Source organism: Oncorhynchus nerka, unplaced genomic scaffold (genome assembly GCF_034236695.1).
Source record: "Oncorhynchus nerka isolate Pitt River unplaced genomic scaffold, Oner_Uvic_2.0 unplaced_scaffold_1359, whole genome shotgun sequence".
NCBI lineage: Eukaryota > Metazoa > Chordata > Actinopteri > Salmoniformes > Salmonidae > Oncorhynchus > Oncorhynchus nerka.
The window spans coordinates 13,706-32,902 of NW_027039990.1; the positions used below are offsets into that span (position 1 = coordinate 13,706).

The following is a 19,197-nucleotide window of genomic DNA, read 5'->3' on the forward strand; positions in this document are numbered from 1 at the left end:
CCAAGAATGGTCCACCACCGTAACAGTGGCGGTCAGTGCCGTTTAAGATGAGGGAGGACCATTTTGTTTTTTCATGGGCATGGCCTTATTTCTACACAAACATATTGGATGACTGTCATTCATATTCCATTCACCCTGTTCAATGTAGCATGAACGGGTTTAGGCTACTACATGATACTCACATTTTTCACTATAACCATCATGAGGTTGCTACAACCTGGCCTATGAATGAAAGTTTAGAATGTAGGTGCACACTGGTCGAGAGAAAAATACTGCCTAGAACACTCTTGACTACATCTAGCTGATATAGGGTGTCATCAGTAGTCCAACAGTTTCAAACAAGAGATTCTATTGGACAAATGTTCATCCCGGTTTTGTTCCGTTTATGTAATGTTTGTCAACAGAATCGGAGGAATGAATACACCCCTGATCATGTGTAAACACAGGTCACTTTCATAACAGCCACGTTGTATTCCTTCTCTCCTCCTTTCACCTTTTCCCTTCGCTTCTGTACTTCAATGCATAACACATCAGCTGTATGTGACCAGGAAAGAAAACATTTACAAGCCAAACCATATCATAACTGAAACACACAGCCTACATCGTTGTCACCATATTGGCTAAAGTAACATCATAGTCAACAGAGCTAATAGAACTAACCTGCTACAATCATAGCATCGCTACTGAAAGTGCAAAATAAGTGACGAAATATCTCTCTCTCGCTTCTACTTCATTTTGGAATAAAATAATTTGTTAAAAACTGTTCAACTATTGTTTTTTTTCATCTTCTCTCTTTGAGTCAACTACTCAACACATTTTATGTAGTGCAGTGCTAGCTAGCTGTAGCTTTTGCTGTCAGTACTAGATTAATTCTCTGATCCTTTCATTGGTTGGACAACATGTCAGTTCATGCTGCAAGAGCTCGGATAGTTTGGAGGACATCCTCCGGAAGTTGTCATAATTACTGTGTAAGTCTATGGAAGCCTTGAGAACCATAATCCTCCTAGGTTTTGTATTGAAGTCAATGTACCCAGAGGAGGATGCAAAATAGTATGTTTTAATCAATTATTTGGTGACGTGATTATATTTAGTATAGTTTTATCTAAAAAAAAAATCAGTGAGGAGGAGGGTCCTCGCCTTCCTCCTCTGAGGAGCCTCCACTGCACCCAAAGGACATCCAGCCAACTTGACGCAATTGTGGGAAGCATTGGAGTCAACATGGGCCAGCATCCCTGTGGAACACTTTCGACAGCTTGAAGAGTCCATAACTCAATGAATTGAGGCTGTTCTGGGGGAGAAAGGGGAGGGTCCAACTATTAGGAAGTTGTTCCAAATGTTTGGTATAATCAGTGGATATATCTGTCATTTAGCAGACACTTTTATCCAAAGCGATTTGCAGTCATGTGTGCAAACACTTTACATATGGGTGGTCCCAGGAATCAAACCCACTACCTTGGTTTTACAAGCACCATACTCTACCAACTGAGCTACAGGACCACAAGGAATGACCAAGGATGGATGGAGATTTTTAAAAAACATTAGAAAACACACACACACACACACACACACACACACACACACACACACACACACACACACACACACACACACACACACACACACACACACACACACACACACACACACACAGCCTGAATTTGAAAAATCTAATTTAATTAAAGACAGTAACATTAAAACTGACAAATGGAGATATTTAGTTCAAATCAAATGTTATTTGTCACAGGAATACAACAGGTGTCGACCTTACTGTGAAATGCTGAATACAACAGGTATTCTGCCCTTGAGTTGCGTTCCCATGCAAAACTAGACAGATAGCTAACAACTAAGTCTTCAATAAAACTCCCAAGGCGTGACTTTTCTTAAATGAATATATTGAAAACGTTTATGTTGTGAAAAAATATTTTTCCAAGGCTGAAGCGTGACAAGAAATAACTACATTGAAAGACCTGCACCGTAGCGTTGTTTGTAGCTGCTTCTATGCGTGCAAAACAAATTCTGAACTTCCCGTTTGCGTTGTCTTTCTAAGTACCAGAAAGCGCCACTAGGGGGCAAATAACACCATTGAACACAATGAAAATCCAATTTAACCATTGTAATAAAATAATCTGTTACCTTCTAACAGGATGGCAGCACACTCCCCGCCTGGTATAATGAAATTGTGCCACTATGAAATAAAACATCAAGAAACAAATAATGTCCTTTCTATTTTTATCTTTTGTCTCTAGGATGCTTCTGAAAGAAGAACAACAATCTCTGAGATTGGTCCCAGAAACACCTTAGCAGCTCCTTGCTTGACAATTTTTAGTTCTACTTTCCTAACCTTTTTGTCAGTACTGGGAAAGGTTTTTACCACAAGCCTGACTGGCCAGTCATTTCTGTGCACCTGACTGTCTTTCAATAAGACAACATCTCCCACTTTTACATTTGGCTTTTCTGCTGTCCATTTTTTGCGTCTCTGCAGCGTTGTCAGGTACTCCTGTCTCCACCTTTTCCAAAAGGTGTCAGCGAGACACTGGACTTGCTTCCACTGTTTCCATTTCTCTTCTTTTTTCTGTTGGAAGAGGGACATCCCACTCACTCTGATCAGAAGAGAGTACTCTGATTAAGGCTTTACCTTGCATTGTTATTGGAGCCACGAACCCAAGGGGGTCATAAAGACTATTCACTGTGGACAGGATGCCTCTCCGAGTAAAAGGCTTCTCATTGTGGGACACCTGGAATGAGAAGCTGTCTGTTTCCAGGTTCCAGGAAAGTCCAAGACTCCGTTGAAAGGGGAGAGGATCCACTCCTAAAGCCAGATCTTTTAAGTCTTTTGCACGGTCCTCCATAGGGAAGGCTTCCATAACTGTTTTGCTATTGGATGCAATCTTGTGTAGTTTCATGTTGGACTCCGCCAACATTGCTTGTGTTTTTCTTAGAATATTGATAGCTTCTTCTGTAGTAGCTACTGATGTCAGACCATCATCGACGTAGAAGTTCCTCACTACATATTGCTTGGGTTCTGACCCGTGTTCCTTCTCACCCTGTAGCGCTGCTCGTCTCATGCAGTAGATGGCTACGGCTGGTGAAGGGCTGTTCCCAAATACATGGACTTTCATCCTGTACTCTGTTATGTTTCTATCTGGGTTGTTGTCTTCATACCAGAGAAACCTTAAGTAATCTCTGTGATCCTCACGTACACCAAAACTGTAAAACATTTGCTGCACATCTGCTGTTAGTGCATTGCAATCCTTGCGGAAACTCATTAGGACACCCAAGAGTGTGTTGTTTAAGTCTGGACCACTGAGCAGAACATCGTTAAGTGACACGCCTTGACACTTAGCACTGGAGTCAAATACTACTCGTATTTGTTCAGGCTTTTGTGGATGGTAAACACCAAATATGGGCAGATACCAACGTTCTTCGTCTCCCTCTAGTGGCTGTGAAGGTTCGGCTTGGTCGTTATCCAGCATCTTTTGCATGAAGTCAATAAAATGACGCTTCATGTCAGGCTTTTTGTCTAAAGTCCTGCGAAGTGATGTGAGACGGTTCATGGCCTGCTCCCTGTTATTAGGAAGGCGACGTCTAGTGGGGCGAAAGGGTAGTGGAGCCACCCAGTTGTTTCCATCATCCTGGAAAACCTGTTTGTCCATAATGTCCAAGAAGTCTTTGTCCTCCACTGATGGTGCTGGTTTATCATCGTCTTGTGTTTTGTCGAACACGGAACATCCCAGGCTGTCTGTGTTCACAGTTGTGATTGGATCTCTCGAGTGCACTGTAGAGGGAGAGATGTGTTTCTGAGCTACGCTGTTGTAGTTCTCTTTTACCTGGATGATGTCAGGGCAAGGGCTCAGATAGGAAGTGCGACCATTTTAAAGTATGTTTGTCCTGAACACGTTAACATTGGCTGGTCGGTGAGCTGTTCCCAGACAGACCTCACCCACAATGACCCACCCGAGGTCGAGTCGCTGTGCATAAGGAGTGTCGTGGGGCCCATTGATTTGCTCTCGTACCTTGTGTACCCTTAAGATGTCTCGTCCTAAGAGCAGGAGGATGGGAGCGTCTGGGTCCACAGCTGGAATTCTGTCCATAACTGGTTGCAGATGAGGATGATGATACGCAATGTCGGGGGAGGGAATCTCCATCCTATCGTCTGGCATCATATCACACTATCAGAGTAGGGAGAGTGAGCTGCATGTGTCCATCTATAGACTCCACCATGAAGTTGACGGCTCTCCTGCCTGAAGTCTCTGTTACCCCAGAACACGTCTTCATGGTGTATGGAGCAGAGTTGTCATTGATGTTGAAGAGACTGAAAAACTCTGTCTTGGCAAGAGATTTGTTACTCTGTTCATCAAGCACTACATACATTTTGACAGCTTTCTCTCTTTTCCCAGCCGGATAAGCTTTGACTAGGCATATTTTTGAACATGATCTTGGATTGACTGCCTCACCACAGATCTCTGTACACTTTGAGGTGACAGATAGAAGAGTATCGTCACCTTGCTCCCCGCCATAGTCTGTCTCTGCTGTAGCGGTGTCTGTATTTGTAGGGGCTGGGCCTGGATGCAGAGCAGCAAGATGCCTGTCGCTGTCGCACTCAGAGCACTTGATTGAAACCTTACAGTCTTTAGCTCTGTGATGAGTTGACCCACAACATCGGAAACAAATGCCATTGTCTTTGAGATATGATTTGCGCTCATCTAGAGTTTTGTATCTAAACCCACGACACTTTTTAAGAGGATGAGGCTTGTTATGTATTGGGCAGTGACGGTCAGGGTTTTCAACCTTTGTCTTACTGGGTTTGGTTTGGTGGTCTGAGGCCTCAGATGACACATCTGTCTTGTATACAGTCACAGGTGTCTTGCTGCTGTACCTGGCAGGTTTCTCACTTTTCATGGACACCTGGTTAGTTGAGGTGTAGAGGGTGAAGCTGGGGTCATTTCTAATTTTCGCCTGGTTCCTGATGAATCTCGAGAAGAACGAGAATGGTGGGAATGCTACCCGATAGTCCTCCTTATATTTGGATCCCTGTGCTATCCATTTTTCTTGTAAACTGAATGGAAGTTTCTCTACAATAGGGTTTACCCCCCGAGATGTGTCCAGATAAGCGAGTCCTGGAAGGTACCCTTCTACTTTAGCACACTCCAGTTCGAGAAGAATGTCACCTAGTTCTCTTAGTTTGTGATTGTCTTTGTTAACTTCCCGTTTGCGTTGTCTTTCTAAGTACCAGAAAGCGCCACTAGGGGGCAAATAACACAATTGAACACAATGAAAATCCAATTTAACCATTGTAACAAATTAATCTGTTACCTTCTAACAGGATGGCAGCACAACAGGTGTCGACCTTACTGTGAAATGCTGAATACAACAGATGTAGTAGACCTCACCGTGAAATGCTGAATACAACAGGTGTAGTAGACCTCACCGTGAAATGCTGAATACAACAGATGTAGTAGACCTCACCGTGAAATGCTGAATACAACAGGTGTAGTAGACCTCACCGTGAAATGCTGAATACAACAGATGTAGTAGACCTCACCGTGAAATGCTGAATACAACAGATGTAGTAGACCTCACCGTGAAATGCTGAATACAACAGGTGTAGTAGACCTCACCGTGAAATGCTGAATACAACAGGTGTAGTAGACCTCACCGTGAAATGCTGAATACAACAGGTGTAGTAGAGCTTACCGTGAAATGCTGAATACAACTGCTGTAGTAGACCTCACCGTGAAATGCTGAATACAACTGCTGTAGTAGACCTTACCGTGAAATGCTGAATACAACTGCTGTAGTAGACCTTACCGTGAAATGCTGAATACAAGCACAGCCTGGAATCTAACCTGTGAAATTCTTACTGACAAGCACTTACACACACAATGTAGTGAAGAAAAATAAGAGATAAGAAAAAAAGTTAACAATAACAAAACTATACCGTGGCTACAGAGTCAATGTGGAGGCTGTATACAGGAGGTACCAGTACAGAGTCAATGTGGAGGCTATATACAGGGGGTACCAGTACAGAGTCAATGTGGAGGCTGTATACAGGAGGTACCAGTACAGAGTCAATGTGGAGGCTGTATACAGGAGGTACCAGTACAGAGTCAATGTGGAGGCTGTATACAGGAGGTACCAGTACAGAGTCAATGTGGAGGCTGTATACAGGAGGTACCAGTACAGAGTCAATGTGGAGGCTGTATACAGGAGGTACCAGTACAGAGTTAATGTGGAGGCTGTATACAGGAGGTACCAGTACAGAGTCAATGTGGAGGTTATATACAGGGGGTAACAGTACAGAGTCAATGTGGAGGCTATATACAGGAGGTACCAGTACAGAGTCAATGTGGAGGCTATATACAGGAGGTACCAGTACAGAGTCAATGTGGAGGCTATATACAGGGGGTACCAGTACAAAGTCAATGTGGAGGCTATATACAGGGGTACCAGTACAAAGTCAATGTGGAGGCTATATACAGGGGTACCAGTACAGAGTCATTTAGCCTCCACATTGACTCTACTAGTACCCCCTGTATACTAATAAATAGGCAATTGAGATGAAATAATCACAATTTAGCAAAAACACTGGAGTGATAGATGTGGAGATGATGATGTGCAAGTAGAGATACTGTGGTGCAAAAGAGCAAGAGGATAAGTAACAATATGGGGATGAGGTAGTTGGGTGTGCTATTTACAGATTGGCTGTGTACAGGTGCAGTGATCGGTAAGCTGCTCTGACAGCTGATGCTTAAAGTTAGAGAGGGAGATATAAGACTCCAGCTTCAGTGATTTTTGCAATTCGTTCCAGTCATTGGCAGCAGGGAACTGGAATGAAAGACTGCCAAAGGAAGTGTTGGTTTTGGGGATGACCAGTGAAATATACCTGCTGGAGCATGTGCTACGGGTGGGTGTTGCTATGGTGACCAGTGAGCTGATATAAGGCGGGGCTTTACCTAGCAAAGACTTATAGACGACCTGGAGCCAGTGGGTTTGGTGACGAATATGTATTGAGGGCCAGCCAACGAGAGCATACAGGTCATAGTATATGGGGCTTTGGTGACGAAACGGATGGCACTGTGATAGGCTACATCCAGTTTGCTGAGTAGAGTGTTGGAGGCTATTTTGTAAATTACATTGCCGAAGTCAAGGATCGGTAGGATAGTCAGTTTAACGAGGGTATGTTTGGCAGCATGAGTGAAGGAGGATTTGTTGTGAAATAGGATGCCGATTCTACATTTAATTTTGGATAGGCAATGCTTAATGTGAGTCTGGAAGGAGAGTTTACAGTCTAACCAGACACCTAGGTATTTATAGTTGTCCACATATTCTAAATCGGAACCGTCCAGAGTAGTGAGGCTAGTCGGGTGGGCGGATGCAGGCAGCAACCGCTTGAAGAGCATGCACTTAGTTTTACTAGCATTTAAAAGCAATTGGGGGCCACGGAAGGAGAGTTGTACGGCATTGAAGGTTGTTTGGAGTTTGTTAGCACAGTGTCCAAAGAAGGGCCAGATGTATACAGAATGGTGTCGTCTGCGTAGAGGTGGATCAGAGAATCACCAGCAGCAAGAGGGCGACATTGATATATACAGAGAAAAGAGTCGGCCCGAGAATTGAACCCTGTGGCACCCCCATAGACACTGCCAGAGGTCCGGACAACAGGCCCTCGGATTTGACAAACTGAACTCTATCTGAGAAGTAGTTGGTGAACCAGGTGAGGCAGTCATTTTAGAAGCCAAGGCTATTGAGTATGCCGATAAGAATGCAGTGATTGACAGAGTCGAAAGCCTTGGCCAGGTTGATGAAGACGGCTGCACAGTACTCTATTATACTCTACTCCATCTTATCGATGGCAGTTATGATATCGTTTAGGACCTTGAGCGTGGCTGAGGTGCACCCATGACCAGCTCAGAAACCAGATTGCATAGTGGAGAAGGTACGGTGGGATTCTAAATGGTCGGTGACCTCTTTGTTAACTTGGCTTTCGAAGATTTTAGAAAGACAGGGTAGGATAGATATAGGTGTATAACAGTTTGGGTCTAGAGTGTCTCCCCCTTTGAAGAGGGGGATGACCACGGCAGCTTTCCAATCTTTGGGGATCTCAGACGATACGAAAGAGAGGTTGAATAGGCTAGTAATAGGGGTAAAGCAAACTTTAGAAAGAGAGGGTCCAGATTGTCTAGCCCGGCTGATTTGTAGGGATCCAGATTTTGCAGTTCTTTCAGAACATCAGCTATCTGGATTTGGGTGAAGGAAAAGCGGGGGGGAGGGGGCTTTGGCAAGATGTTGCAGGGGGTACTGAGATGTTGGCCGGGGTAGGGGTATCCATGTGGAAAGCATGGCCAGCCATGGAAAAATGCTTATTGAAATGATCGATGATCGTAGATTTATCGGTGGTGACCGTGTTTCCTTTCCTCAGTGCAGTGGGCAGCTGGGAGGAGGTGCACTTATTCTCCATGGACTTCTCCATTCGTGCTCCAGGATGCAAATTTCTGTTTGAAAACAGAATTTCTAGTTTTCCTAATTGACTGAGTATATTGGTTCCTGACTTCCCTGAAAAGTTGCATATCACGGGGCTATTCGATGCTAATGCAGAACGCCACAGGATGTTTTTGTGCTGTTCAAGGGCAGTCAAGTCTGGGGTGAACCAAGGGCTATATCTGTTCTTAGTTCTACATTTTTTTTTTTAAGGGGCGTGCTTATTTAAGATGGTGAGGAAAGCACTTTTAAAGAGCAACCAGTTATCCTCTACTGACGGGATGAGGTTAGTATCCTTCCAGGATACCCGGGCCAGGTCGATTAGAAAGGCCTGCTCGCTGATGTGTTGTAGGGAGAGTTTGACAGCGATGAGGGGTGGTCATTTGACCGTGGACCCATTACACACGTAGGCAATGAGGTAGTGATGGCTGAGATCCTGGTTGAAGACAGCAGAGGTGTATTTAGAGGGCAAGTTGGTCAGGATGATATCTAAGAGGGTGACCATTGTTACGGATTTAGCGTTGCACCTGGTGGTTTCCTTGATAATTTGTGTGAGATTGAGGGCATCTAGCTTAGATTGTAGGACGGCTGGGTTGTTAAACTGGTCCCAGTTTAGGTCACCTAACAGTGCGAACTCTGAAGATAGATGGGGGGAGCGGCAACGGTGAGAGACTTGTTTCTGGAAAGGTGGATTTTTAGAAGTAGAAGCTCAAATTGTTTTGGGCACAGACCTTGATAGTACGACAAAACTCTGCAGGCTATCTCTGCAGTAGATTGCAACTCCGCCCCCTTTAGCATTTCTATCTTGTCGGAAAATTTTATAGTTAGAGATGGAAATGTCAGGATTATCAGAGGGGTACGAAGCCAGATAGAACTATTCAGACATTCCAAATCAGGCTTCATCCATTTCATGAAGGTGGATATTGATCCAACCATTTCAAAAGTAATGACCGGGCTGATGGAAACAGGATATGCCTGTACACTTTTCTAAATGCAGACAGACAATTTGTTAGGCCGTTTGACATGGTGGGGTCTTTTTGCGTCAGTAAAAATGTAAAAACGAGAAATGGCGGTGGAAACTCCTTTATGAGAAAATATTTATATAATAACCATCATATCTTAGTTAACTTGGAGTCACATGATGATACAGTGGGGCAAAAAAGTATTTAGTCAGCCACCAATCGTGCAAGTTCTCCCACTTAAAAAGATGAGAAAGGCCTGTAATTTTCATCATAGGTACACTTCAACTATGACGGACAAAATGAAAAATATAATCCAGAAACTCACATTGTAGGAGTTTTAATGAATTTATTTGCAAATTATGGTGGAAAATAAGTATTTGGTCAATAACAAAAGTTTATCTCAATACTTTGTTATATACCCTTTGTTGGCAATGACAGAGGTCAAACGTTTTCTGTAAGTCTTCACAAGGTTTTCACACACTGTTGCTGGTATTTTGGCCCATTCCTCCATGCAGATCTCCTCTATTGCTGGGCAACACAGACTTTCAACTCCCTCCAAAGATTTTCTATGGGGTTGAGATCTGGAGACTGGCTAGGCCACTCCAGGACCTTGAAATGCTTCTTACGAAGCCACTCCTTCGTTGCCTGGGCGGTGTGTTTGGGATCATTGTCATGCTGAAAGACCCAGCCACGTTTCATCTTCAATGCCCTTGCTGATGGAAGGAGGTTTTCACTCAAAATCTCACGATACATGGCCCCATCCATTATTTCCTTTACACGGATCAGTCGTCCTGGTCCCTTTGCAGAAAAACAGCCCCCAAAGCATGATGTTTCCACCCCCATGCTTCACAGTAGGTATGGTGTTCTTTGGATGCAACTCAGCATTCTTTGTCCTCCAAACACGACAAGTTGAGTTTTTACCAAAAAGTTTGGTTTCATCTAACCATATGACATTCTCACAATCTTCTTCTGGATCATCCAAATGCTCTCTAGCAAACTTCAGACGGGCCTGGACATGTACTGGCTTAAGCAGGGGGACACGTCTGGCACTGCAGGATTTGAGTCCCTGGCGGCGTAGTGTGTTACTGATGGTAGGCTTTGTTACTTTGGTCCCAGCTCTCTGCAGGTCCAGTCACTAGGTCCCCCCTGTGGTTCTGGGATTTTTGCTCACCGTTCTTGTGATCATTTTGACCCCACGGGGTGAGATCTTGCGTGGAGCCCCAGATCGAGGGAGATTATCAGTGGTCTTGTATGTCTTCCATTTCCTAATAATTGCTCCCACAGTTGATTTCTTCAAACCAAGCTGCTTACCTATTGCAGATTCAGTCTTCCCAGCCTGGTGCAGGTCTACAATTTTGTTTCTGGTGTCCTTTGACAGCTCTTTGGTCTTGGCCATAGTGGAGTTTGGAGTGTGACTGTTTGAGGTTGTGGACAGGTGTCTTTTATACTGATAACAAGTTCAAATAGGTGCCATTAATACAGGTAACGAGTGGAGGACAGTGGAGCCTCTTAAAGAAGAAGTTATAGGTCTGTGAGAGCCAGAAATCTTGCTTGTTTGTAGGTGACCAAATACTTATTTTCCACCATAATTTGCAAATAAATTCATTAAAAATCCTACAATATAATTTTCTGGATTTTTTTTCTTCTCATTTTGTCTGTCATAGTTGAAGTGTACCTCTGATGAAAATTACAGACCTCTCGTCTTTTTAAGTGGGAGAACTTGCACAATTGGTGGCTGACTAAATACTTTTTTGCCCCACTGTATGTTGTGTGGTCCTCCCACTACGACTTGGGAACCCATGTAGTTTATTAGGCTACAGATGAAATAAGTTATGAACTTCACAGGGTGGTGAAAGTGCACGTGATGAGCTTGATGCTCCTTTCCAATACATTTTGATGGTCTTGTTCTGGTGACTGATGATTGATGCTTGGTTGCCATTTGACAAATAAAATACAAAAAGAATACTTGAACTTAAATCTTCATTGTAAAGGTTCTAAACACAGTTTCCCATGTTTGTTCAGTGAACCATAAACAAGTAAAACATATACAAATATGATGATGTCATAATGAATTCATGACACGTGATTGAACAAATATGATGACGTGGGGCGGCAGGGTAGCCTAGTGGTTCGAGCGTTGGACTAGTAACCGGAAGGTTGTAAGTTCAAATCCCCGAGCTGACAAGATACAGATCTGTCGTTCTGCCCCTGAACAGAGAGTTTGACAGTGATGAGGGGTGGGATTGTCACCTTGATCAAACATCACATGGATTTCTTTTGTTGAAATGATGTGGAAACAATGTTTATTCAACCAGTGGGAGGCTTGTAAATTCCCACAGGAAAGTGGAACGAGGAACTCTTCATTGAGACAATGATAAACAGCAATCCATGGGAGAGTTGTGGTGGATATTATAAAATAAGGATCTGCTGGAGTCCAAGTCAAACCAAGATTCTTTATTTCTGAGCTCAGAGAGAATAACAGAGTTACACAGTGCAGTGTAGACAGTCTGAATTCCAAAGCATTGAGTGATGAGCAAATATCTTTATAGTTTCCTGTTCCTGGGAGGGACTTTATTCATACAAGGACGCAGGTGCAAATTGGTTTGCAACACAGGATGAAACTCCCAAGAACAGAAGATTATAATAGGACAGTTTCACAAGGTTAGTCACATACTCAGTTATGTGGACACACATACAATTAACATTTTCTATTACAGTCTGAATATTTTAATTTCATTAAATCATCAGTGGGCTACAATGCTAATATAAACAATGGAGCAAATGCATCACATCCAAATATCACTTGATTATCTGTAGTGCTGGAGGAATGACACACCCAGTCAGAGTTTAAAAAAGGACCATTTAAACACATGGAATCTGATCTACTCCATATTCACTTCATGTTTTCTAATAAAACATCATAATAAATAAAAACATACAAATATATATGTTTGAGTACACTTTGTACCATTTCATTTCACATGGTATAAACAAGTAAACACATTCTCAGTCAACAATATAAGACAATGGACAATGATATGTGAAATATGAGTTCACACACTAGGATAAGTCATTATTCTCTCCTGTGTGGATTCTCACATGACTTTTAAGTGACTGTGATGAGTAATGTCTTCCCACAGTCTGAACATTTGTAAGGCTTCTCCCCTGTGTGCAGTCTCATGTGTTCCTTCAGGCTTCCTAAATGGGTAAAACACTTTGAACACTGGGAGCAGTGGTATGGGTTCTCCCGTGTGTATTCTCTCATGACTTCTCAGGCTTTATAAAGGGCCAAAACTGTTTCCACGCTGGGTGCAATGGTATGGTGTCTCCCTAGTGTATTCGCGCATGAGCATTGAGGGTGTCTAAGCGCTTAAAACTCTTCCCACACTGAGAGCAAGTGTGTGGCTCCACTCCTGTGTGTATCCTCTCATGTCTTTTCAGGCTAGCTAAATGGTTAAAACTCTTTCCACATTGTGAGCAGTAGTAAGGCTTCACCCCTGTGTGCAGTCTCATGTGTTCCTTCAGGCTTCCTAACCGGATAAAACACTTTCCACACTGGGTGCAATGGTACGGCTTCACCCCTGTGTGTATTTTCTTGTGAGTTTTGAGGGTGTCTAACCGTTTAAACCGCTTTCCACACTGGGAGCAATGGAAAGGCCTGTTCTGTGTGTGCGTTCGCTCATGAGCTTTCAGATTTCCTAAGTGGCTAAAACTCTTTCCACACTGGGCGCAATTTTGTGTCTTCGGTTCTGTGTGTATTCTCTCATGTCTTTTCAGGCTTCCTAACTTGGTAAAACTCTTTCCAATCTGGGAGCAGAGGTGTCGTTTTGCTGGTTTGGACGTCTCTGGTTCCTCCAAGATTGGTTTTCCTCCTGCCAAAGACAGTGTTTATTTAAAGAGAGAACAGAATTAAATCTCCACATCATAAAACTGCCTTGCTATGAGGTTTAACCTTGTCTTGGTAAAGGAGAAATGTTCACTAACAGGGATGTAAACACATTTGTGCACAGAATATGAGAGAAATAAGCTTTTGAAACATGGGACCAACACTTTTTATTTTTGTAAATACTTATTTCCCACCATAATTTTCAAATAAATTCATTAAAAATCCTACAATGTGATTTTCTGGGTTTTTTTTCTTCTCATTTTGTCCGTCATAGTTGAAGTGTACCTATTATGAACATCTTGGCCATGTTCTGTTATAATCTCCACCCGGCACAGCCAGAAGAGGACTGGCCACCCCACATAGCCTGGTCCCCCTCTCTAGGTTTCTTCCTAGGTTTTGGCCTTTCTAGGGAGTTTTTCCTAGCCACCGTGCTTCTACACCTGCATTGCTTGCTGTTTTGGGTTTTAGGCTGGGTTTCTGTACAGCACTTTGAGATATCAGCTGATGTACGAAGGGCTATATAAATACATTTGATTTGATGAAAATTACAGGCCTCTCTCATCTTTTTAAGTGGGAGAACTTGCACAATTAGTGGATGACTAAATACTTTTCCCCCACTGTATGTTCTCTCTCCACTGGCTATTGTCATGGAAATTGCAAGATTATGTTATAACACTTGTATTGCATTATAATGGTTGTTTTATTCGACAGAATATAGTATTCTGTTAACCATTGTGTTCTACTGAGGAGGGCCTCTATGAGAAAACACTGACAGGGGAGATTTACGATGTCTTTCGGTGATAAAACCTAAAGAGAATTCCAGAGAACATGAGTTAATGGTTCTGTTCTATACCGTACCAGGAAGAGATGGTTCCAGTTTGGAGTCGGAGGACCAGACACTGGTCTATACAATGAAAACTGTTGACACAGCAGAGATGCTGTTTACTATGTATTATAAATATCTTTCATACAAATCTTAACCTTGTGGCTATTCTATGTATCTGTTGTTCGTCATGTAGGTTGAAAGGGGTGTATCTTGGTTATGAAAGACCTTTGTACTTTTGTTTTGCCACTCTCAACGGATCATTGGAAAATGGTGAATCGTTGACAAGTCATTGGTATTGCAAAGCTCTTATTATTAAAGATGTAGTTTAAGTATAACTCTGACTTGGTGTGATAAGTTTATATCTCCTCATTTGATAGTAAAGAAATTAACCACCACACTATCTGGCCAACAGGCTCCACTCTAGTCTCCACTGGCTATCTGGCCAACAGGCTCCACTCTAGTCTCCACTGGCTATCTGGCCAACAGGCTCCACTCTAGTCTCCACTGGCTATCTGGCCAACAGGATCCACTGGCTATCTGGCCAACAGGATCCACTGGCTATCTGGCCAACAGGATCCACTCTAGCCTCCACTGGCTATCTGGCCAACAGGCTCCACTCTATTCAGTATCTTCTGATGATGTGTGCCTGGTAGCGCTAATCTACTATTTTCCTTTCAGCAGGTTAATACCTGCTTGGCGCCCCAACGAAATCTCTAACAATACCGCTACAGAATTAGCATAGTAGGCCATGTAACTTAAGGTTACCTGAAATACATTTTGGTATCTGTAGTGATGGTGCAAACACCATGACAGGGAGACATAGTGGAGTGGTAACGCGCATGCAAACAGTTGCTCCCGACGCCACTTGGGTCCACAGAGTTATGTGCATCCTTTCAAGCACACCCTTCTCATTAACCTGTGGTGAATTATTCACCATTTTTGATGAACAAATAAGGTTTTATATGAAAGATGGTTAAATAAAGAACAAAATTATATCATTATTATTTGTGCCCTGGTCCTATAAGAGCTCTTTCTCACTTCCCACGAGCCGAGTTTTGACAAAAACTCACACTCATTCTTCTGTTTAATAGATGTATCATATAGTGTATGTGTGGCAGGCTTACAGTGATGTAAAAAAACAACATTTGAGAGTAGCACCCTGCTGGAAGAAGCTGGAGGTTGAATGTTTGAAGGGGTACGGAACTATAAAAAGTTTGGCAACCACTGCTCTTCATCATACCATTTTTCTATTCCTCATCAATCCACGTGGATTTAACAGTTTTTACAGTCGTTTTCTTAATGGCTCATTAGTAACTGGGATAAGTAATTTTCATAAATGTGTCAAGGGCAGCGTCTGGTTGCTCGTCATTACACACCACGGACCAACAAATATTATTTACATCAATAACATAGGAATCACTACAAAACTTATTGTATGACCTCTTTTACACAACATTAGGCCCAGCCTTTGGAACGGTGGTTTTCCTAGACATGGCTACTATATTGTGATCACTACATCTGATGGATCTGGATGCTGCTTTAAAACCCATTTCTGTAGCATTAGTAAAGATATGATCAAACCATGTTGATGATTTCATTCCTCTACTGTTTGTAACTACCCTGGTAGGTTGATTGATAACCTGAACAAGGTTGCCGGCACTGGTTACAGTTTGAAGCTTTCTCTTGAGTGGGCAGCCTGATCACAGCTTTCCTCCAGTATTAGTTAATTAACAGTGTCTTGAGTTTAGTTGGCCTGTCCTACAGTCTTGTAAAAATAGGGGGGTTGACTGGGACAGGCAATGTAACATCCATAATGTTTTATGGAAACGTTTTTGTAAAACAAGCACCTTACATCTTGAAACTTTCTCTCTAAAGCTAACTTTCATCAAGGTTTTATATGGTCTATTGGTTTCTCTCTAAAGCTAACTTTCTTTTCATTGGCAGAATCCTTTTTCAGTGTTATGATATTCATAACATCCATATCCACCAGTCTATCTTCCTGTCAACTAACAGAACTCTGCTGGTTGTCCTGGTAACAGATAACAGTGGGCAGGTCTATTTTATTTGTTCAAACTAAACTACAGCACTTACTTTGTGTCAAATCTGATCCTTTCATCTCTTCTCCTCCTCTCACAGTTCCACTCAGCCCCGTTGTTTTCCTGCAGTCCACCAGCAGCACAGACAACCTCTTCATACCCAGCAGTAAGGTGCTACCAGGAGAGGCACGACACGGGGACTCCGGGAGGGAGGAAGGGCTAGCGTTGTCCTGGTAACCATAAAGAGGGGACACAGACACATATCATTATGGATGCTGATGTCACTGTTGTCATGAAGTGCTTTACAGAAACCCAGCCCAGACCCAGAGAGAGCAAGCTGTATGCTAGACCAGACCAAGCTGTACCATCTGGTGTTCTGATCTGGAGAGACTCTTCTCTGCCTCGTCAGCATTAGGATGTTGTTGAGGCTCCCCAGAGGATCCACGATAGTCATGTCTCTCTCCTGTGTGAACGAGAACATCAAACAGGTGGTAAACTTATGATCTACTATTACAATCACAAAGGGTCTTACAAGAGGCATTAATATCTCTAAACGGGGCCTAAAATGCAAATGTTAAAGCATTGTTCGACCAAATGGGTGCTTTTGGAGAATTCAATAAATCTAATTGAAAAAGACCCCAAAATATGTACCAGTGGCAGATTGACCCTTTAACAATTCCTACAGTACTGAACAACATATTCAAGTGTAGAACTTCAGTAGAATGCCACTTTAAAACCACACATTAGTTCAACAACTGCATAGTTTGTGCCCGTTTTTAAGACAGTACTCACTGATGGTAATCGGATATTCTGACTCCTCCTTTTTCACTCCTAAAACGTCTTCCTCCTCCTCTTTTATTGAGATAGCCTCCTCTTCCTTTTTTACTCCAAAAGGTTCTTCCTCTTCTTTCACTACATTCTCTTCTTTCAATGTCATGGCATCTTCCTCCTCTTTGATTATGAAAGCTTCTACCTCCTCTTCCACGCTGACAACCTCTTTCCCATCTTCCACTTTCACTGTAATATCATCCTCTTCTTCTTTCAATGTGATAGCCTCCTCCTCCTCCTTTTTCATCCTGAAAGCGTCTTCTGTCTCCTCCTCTTTCACTCCCAAAACGTCTTCCTCCTTCACCTTTACAGAGACAGCATCCTCTTCCTCTCTAAAAGGTTCTTTCTCTCCTTTCACTGTATCCTCCTCTTCTTCTTCCATGTTCAGCGCCAGAGCTTCTTTCTCCAAACAGCAGACCTCCTCTTCTTTAGCAAGGGAGGAGTAGTTTAGTGAGCTCATGGTCAGGGATGTTAGCTAGCTAGTTAGCATTAGCGACTAGCCTAGTGCTAACCTCAGTATCAATCTTTAACACGTTTGCAAATTGACCATGCGAATTAGGTTAAAGTTAACCAGTTGATACGTCAACTTAACTGCGTTTACAACACTGAGATTAGATCATGTACATTAACATGGTCTAAAACGTCAATCTTTCAGTGTTATGTTGTCTAGCAGGCTACCGAGGCGGCTGAAAGAGTTGGCGCCTTGTTGTTCCTGAAGAAGCGTCCCGTCCAGTCCATTATACGTCACGCAAGAAGAGTCAACTGAAAGACGCAAATCGCCATCTGCTGACTGGAGTGGGTAACGCAGGTTGGAAACAATAGTTACTACACTTTTTGTATTGGAAAGAACGTCAATTATTTAACAATAAGCTGATATATTTTCTCTTACGTCTTACAACTAATACTTTCCTGTACACATACGTAGAGGCGTAATATGAATATGTAGATAATAAATACTTTTATGAATAGGTAGCGTGTTCATTTTTTACATTCGTTTTAATCTAGATGTGACGGTACTATTCCTCTTTAATATACAAACCATCCTGTAAACAACAGAGCAAATGCATCACATGCAAATAGCACTTGATTATCTGTAGTGCTTTACACTGGCTATTTTATTTTTTAAGTCAGTTAAGAACAAATTCTTATTTTCAATGACGGCCTAGGAACAGTGGCCTGTTCAGGGGCAGAACGACAGATTTGTATCTTGTCAGCTCGGGGATTTGAACTTTCAACCTTCATGTTACTAGCCCAACGCTCTAACCACTAGGCTACCCTGCCGCCGAAACATTAAGAACACCTGCTCCTTCCATGACTTAGACTGACTAGGTGAATCCAGGCTAAAGCAATGATCCCTTACTGATGTCACTAGTTAAATCTACTTCAATCCGTGTAGATGAAGGGAAGAGGTTAAATAAGGATTTTTAAACTTTGAGACAATTGAGACATGGATTGTGTGTGTGTGCCATTCAGTGAATGGGGAAGACAAAATATTGAAGTGTCTTTGAACCCTGGCGCACCGGTTTGTGTCAAGATCTGTAACTCTACAGCTTCCCATGTGTACCAAGACTGGTCCACCATCCAAACAGTAGCAGTCAATGCGGTTTAAGATGAGGGAGGATGATTCTTTCAGCATCGTTCTGTTTGAGCCAGGTGTTTGAGTAGGCTAAACTTGCTAGCTGCATTGGCTAGCTAAGTAAGTGAAACTGAAAGTGGAAAATAAATTACCAAAACTCTCTCGCTTCTCCTAATTTTTTCAAAACTGTTCAACTATGGTCTTTTTCTCTCTTTGAGTCAAATACTCACCACATGTTATGCACTGCAGTGCGAGCTAGCTGTAGCTTATGCTTTCAGTACTAGATTCATTATCTGATCCTTTCATTGGGTGGACAACATGTCAGATTATGCTGCAAGAGCTCTGATAGGTTGGAGGACGTCCTCCGGAAGTTGTCATAATAACTGTGTAAGTCTATAGAAGCCTTGAGAACCATAAACCTCCTAGGTTTTGTATTGAAGTCAATGTACCCGGAGGAGGACGCAAAATAGTATGTTTTAATCAATTATTTGGTGACGTGATTATATTTAGTATAGTTTTATCTGAAAAGGATAACTTTCTAAATGTTTTAACATTTTTCTGAAAATCACTCAGGAGGATGGGGCTCCCCTTCCTTACCCCACTGCACC

General features: G+C 42.6%; 1 protein-coding gene and 1 pseudogene across 1 annotated transcript in view; both read right to left on the reverse strand.

Annotated features, from left to right (window-relative positions):
• Window positions 1-19,197, reverse strand: part of LOC115120495 (uncharacterized) — a 52,464-nt gene that overhangs the window by 11,419 nt on the left and 21,848 nt on the right. The window contains exons 5-8 of the mRNA XM_065015660.1: window positions 5,129-5,242; window positions 4,800-4,972; window positions 4,014-4,153; window positions 2,688-3,827 (exon numbers count right to left, since the gene is read on the reverse strand). Coding sequence (XP_064871732.1) covers window positions 2,688-3,827; window positions 4,014-4,153; window positions 4,800-4,972; window positions 5,129-5,242 — 1,567 coding nt within the window. The remainder of the gene's footprint in view (window positions 1-2,687; window positions 3,828-4,013; window positions 4,154-4,799; window positions 4,973-5,128; window positions 5,243-19,197) is intronic.
• LOC115127459 (zinc finger protein 514-like) lies at window positions 11,877-17,729 on the reverse strand (annotated as a pseudogene).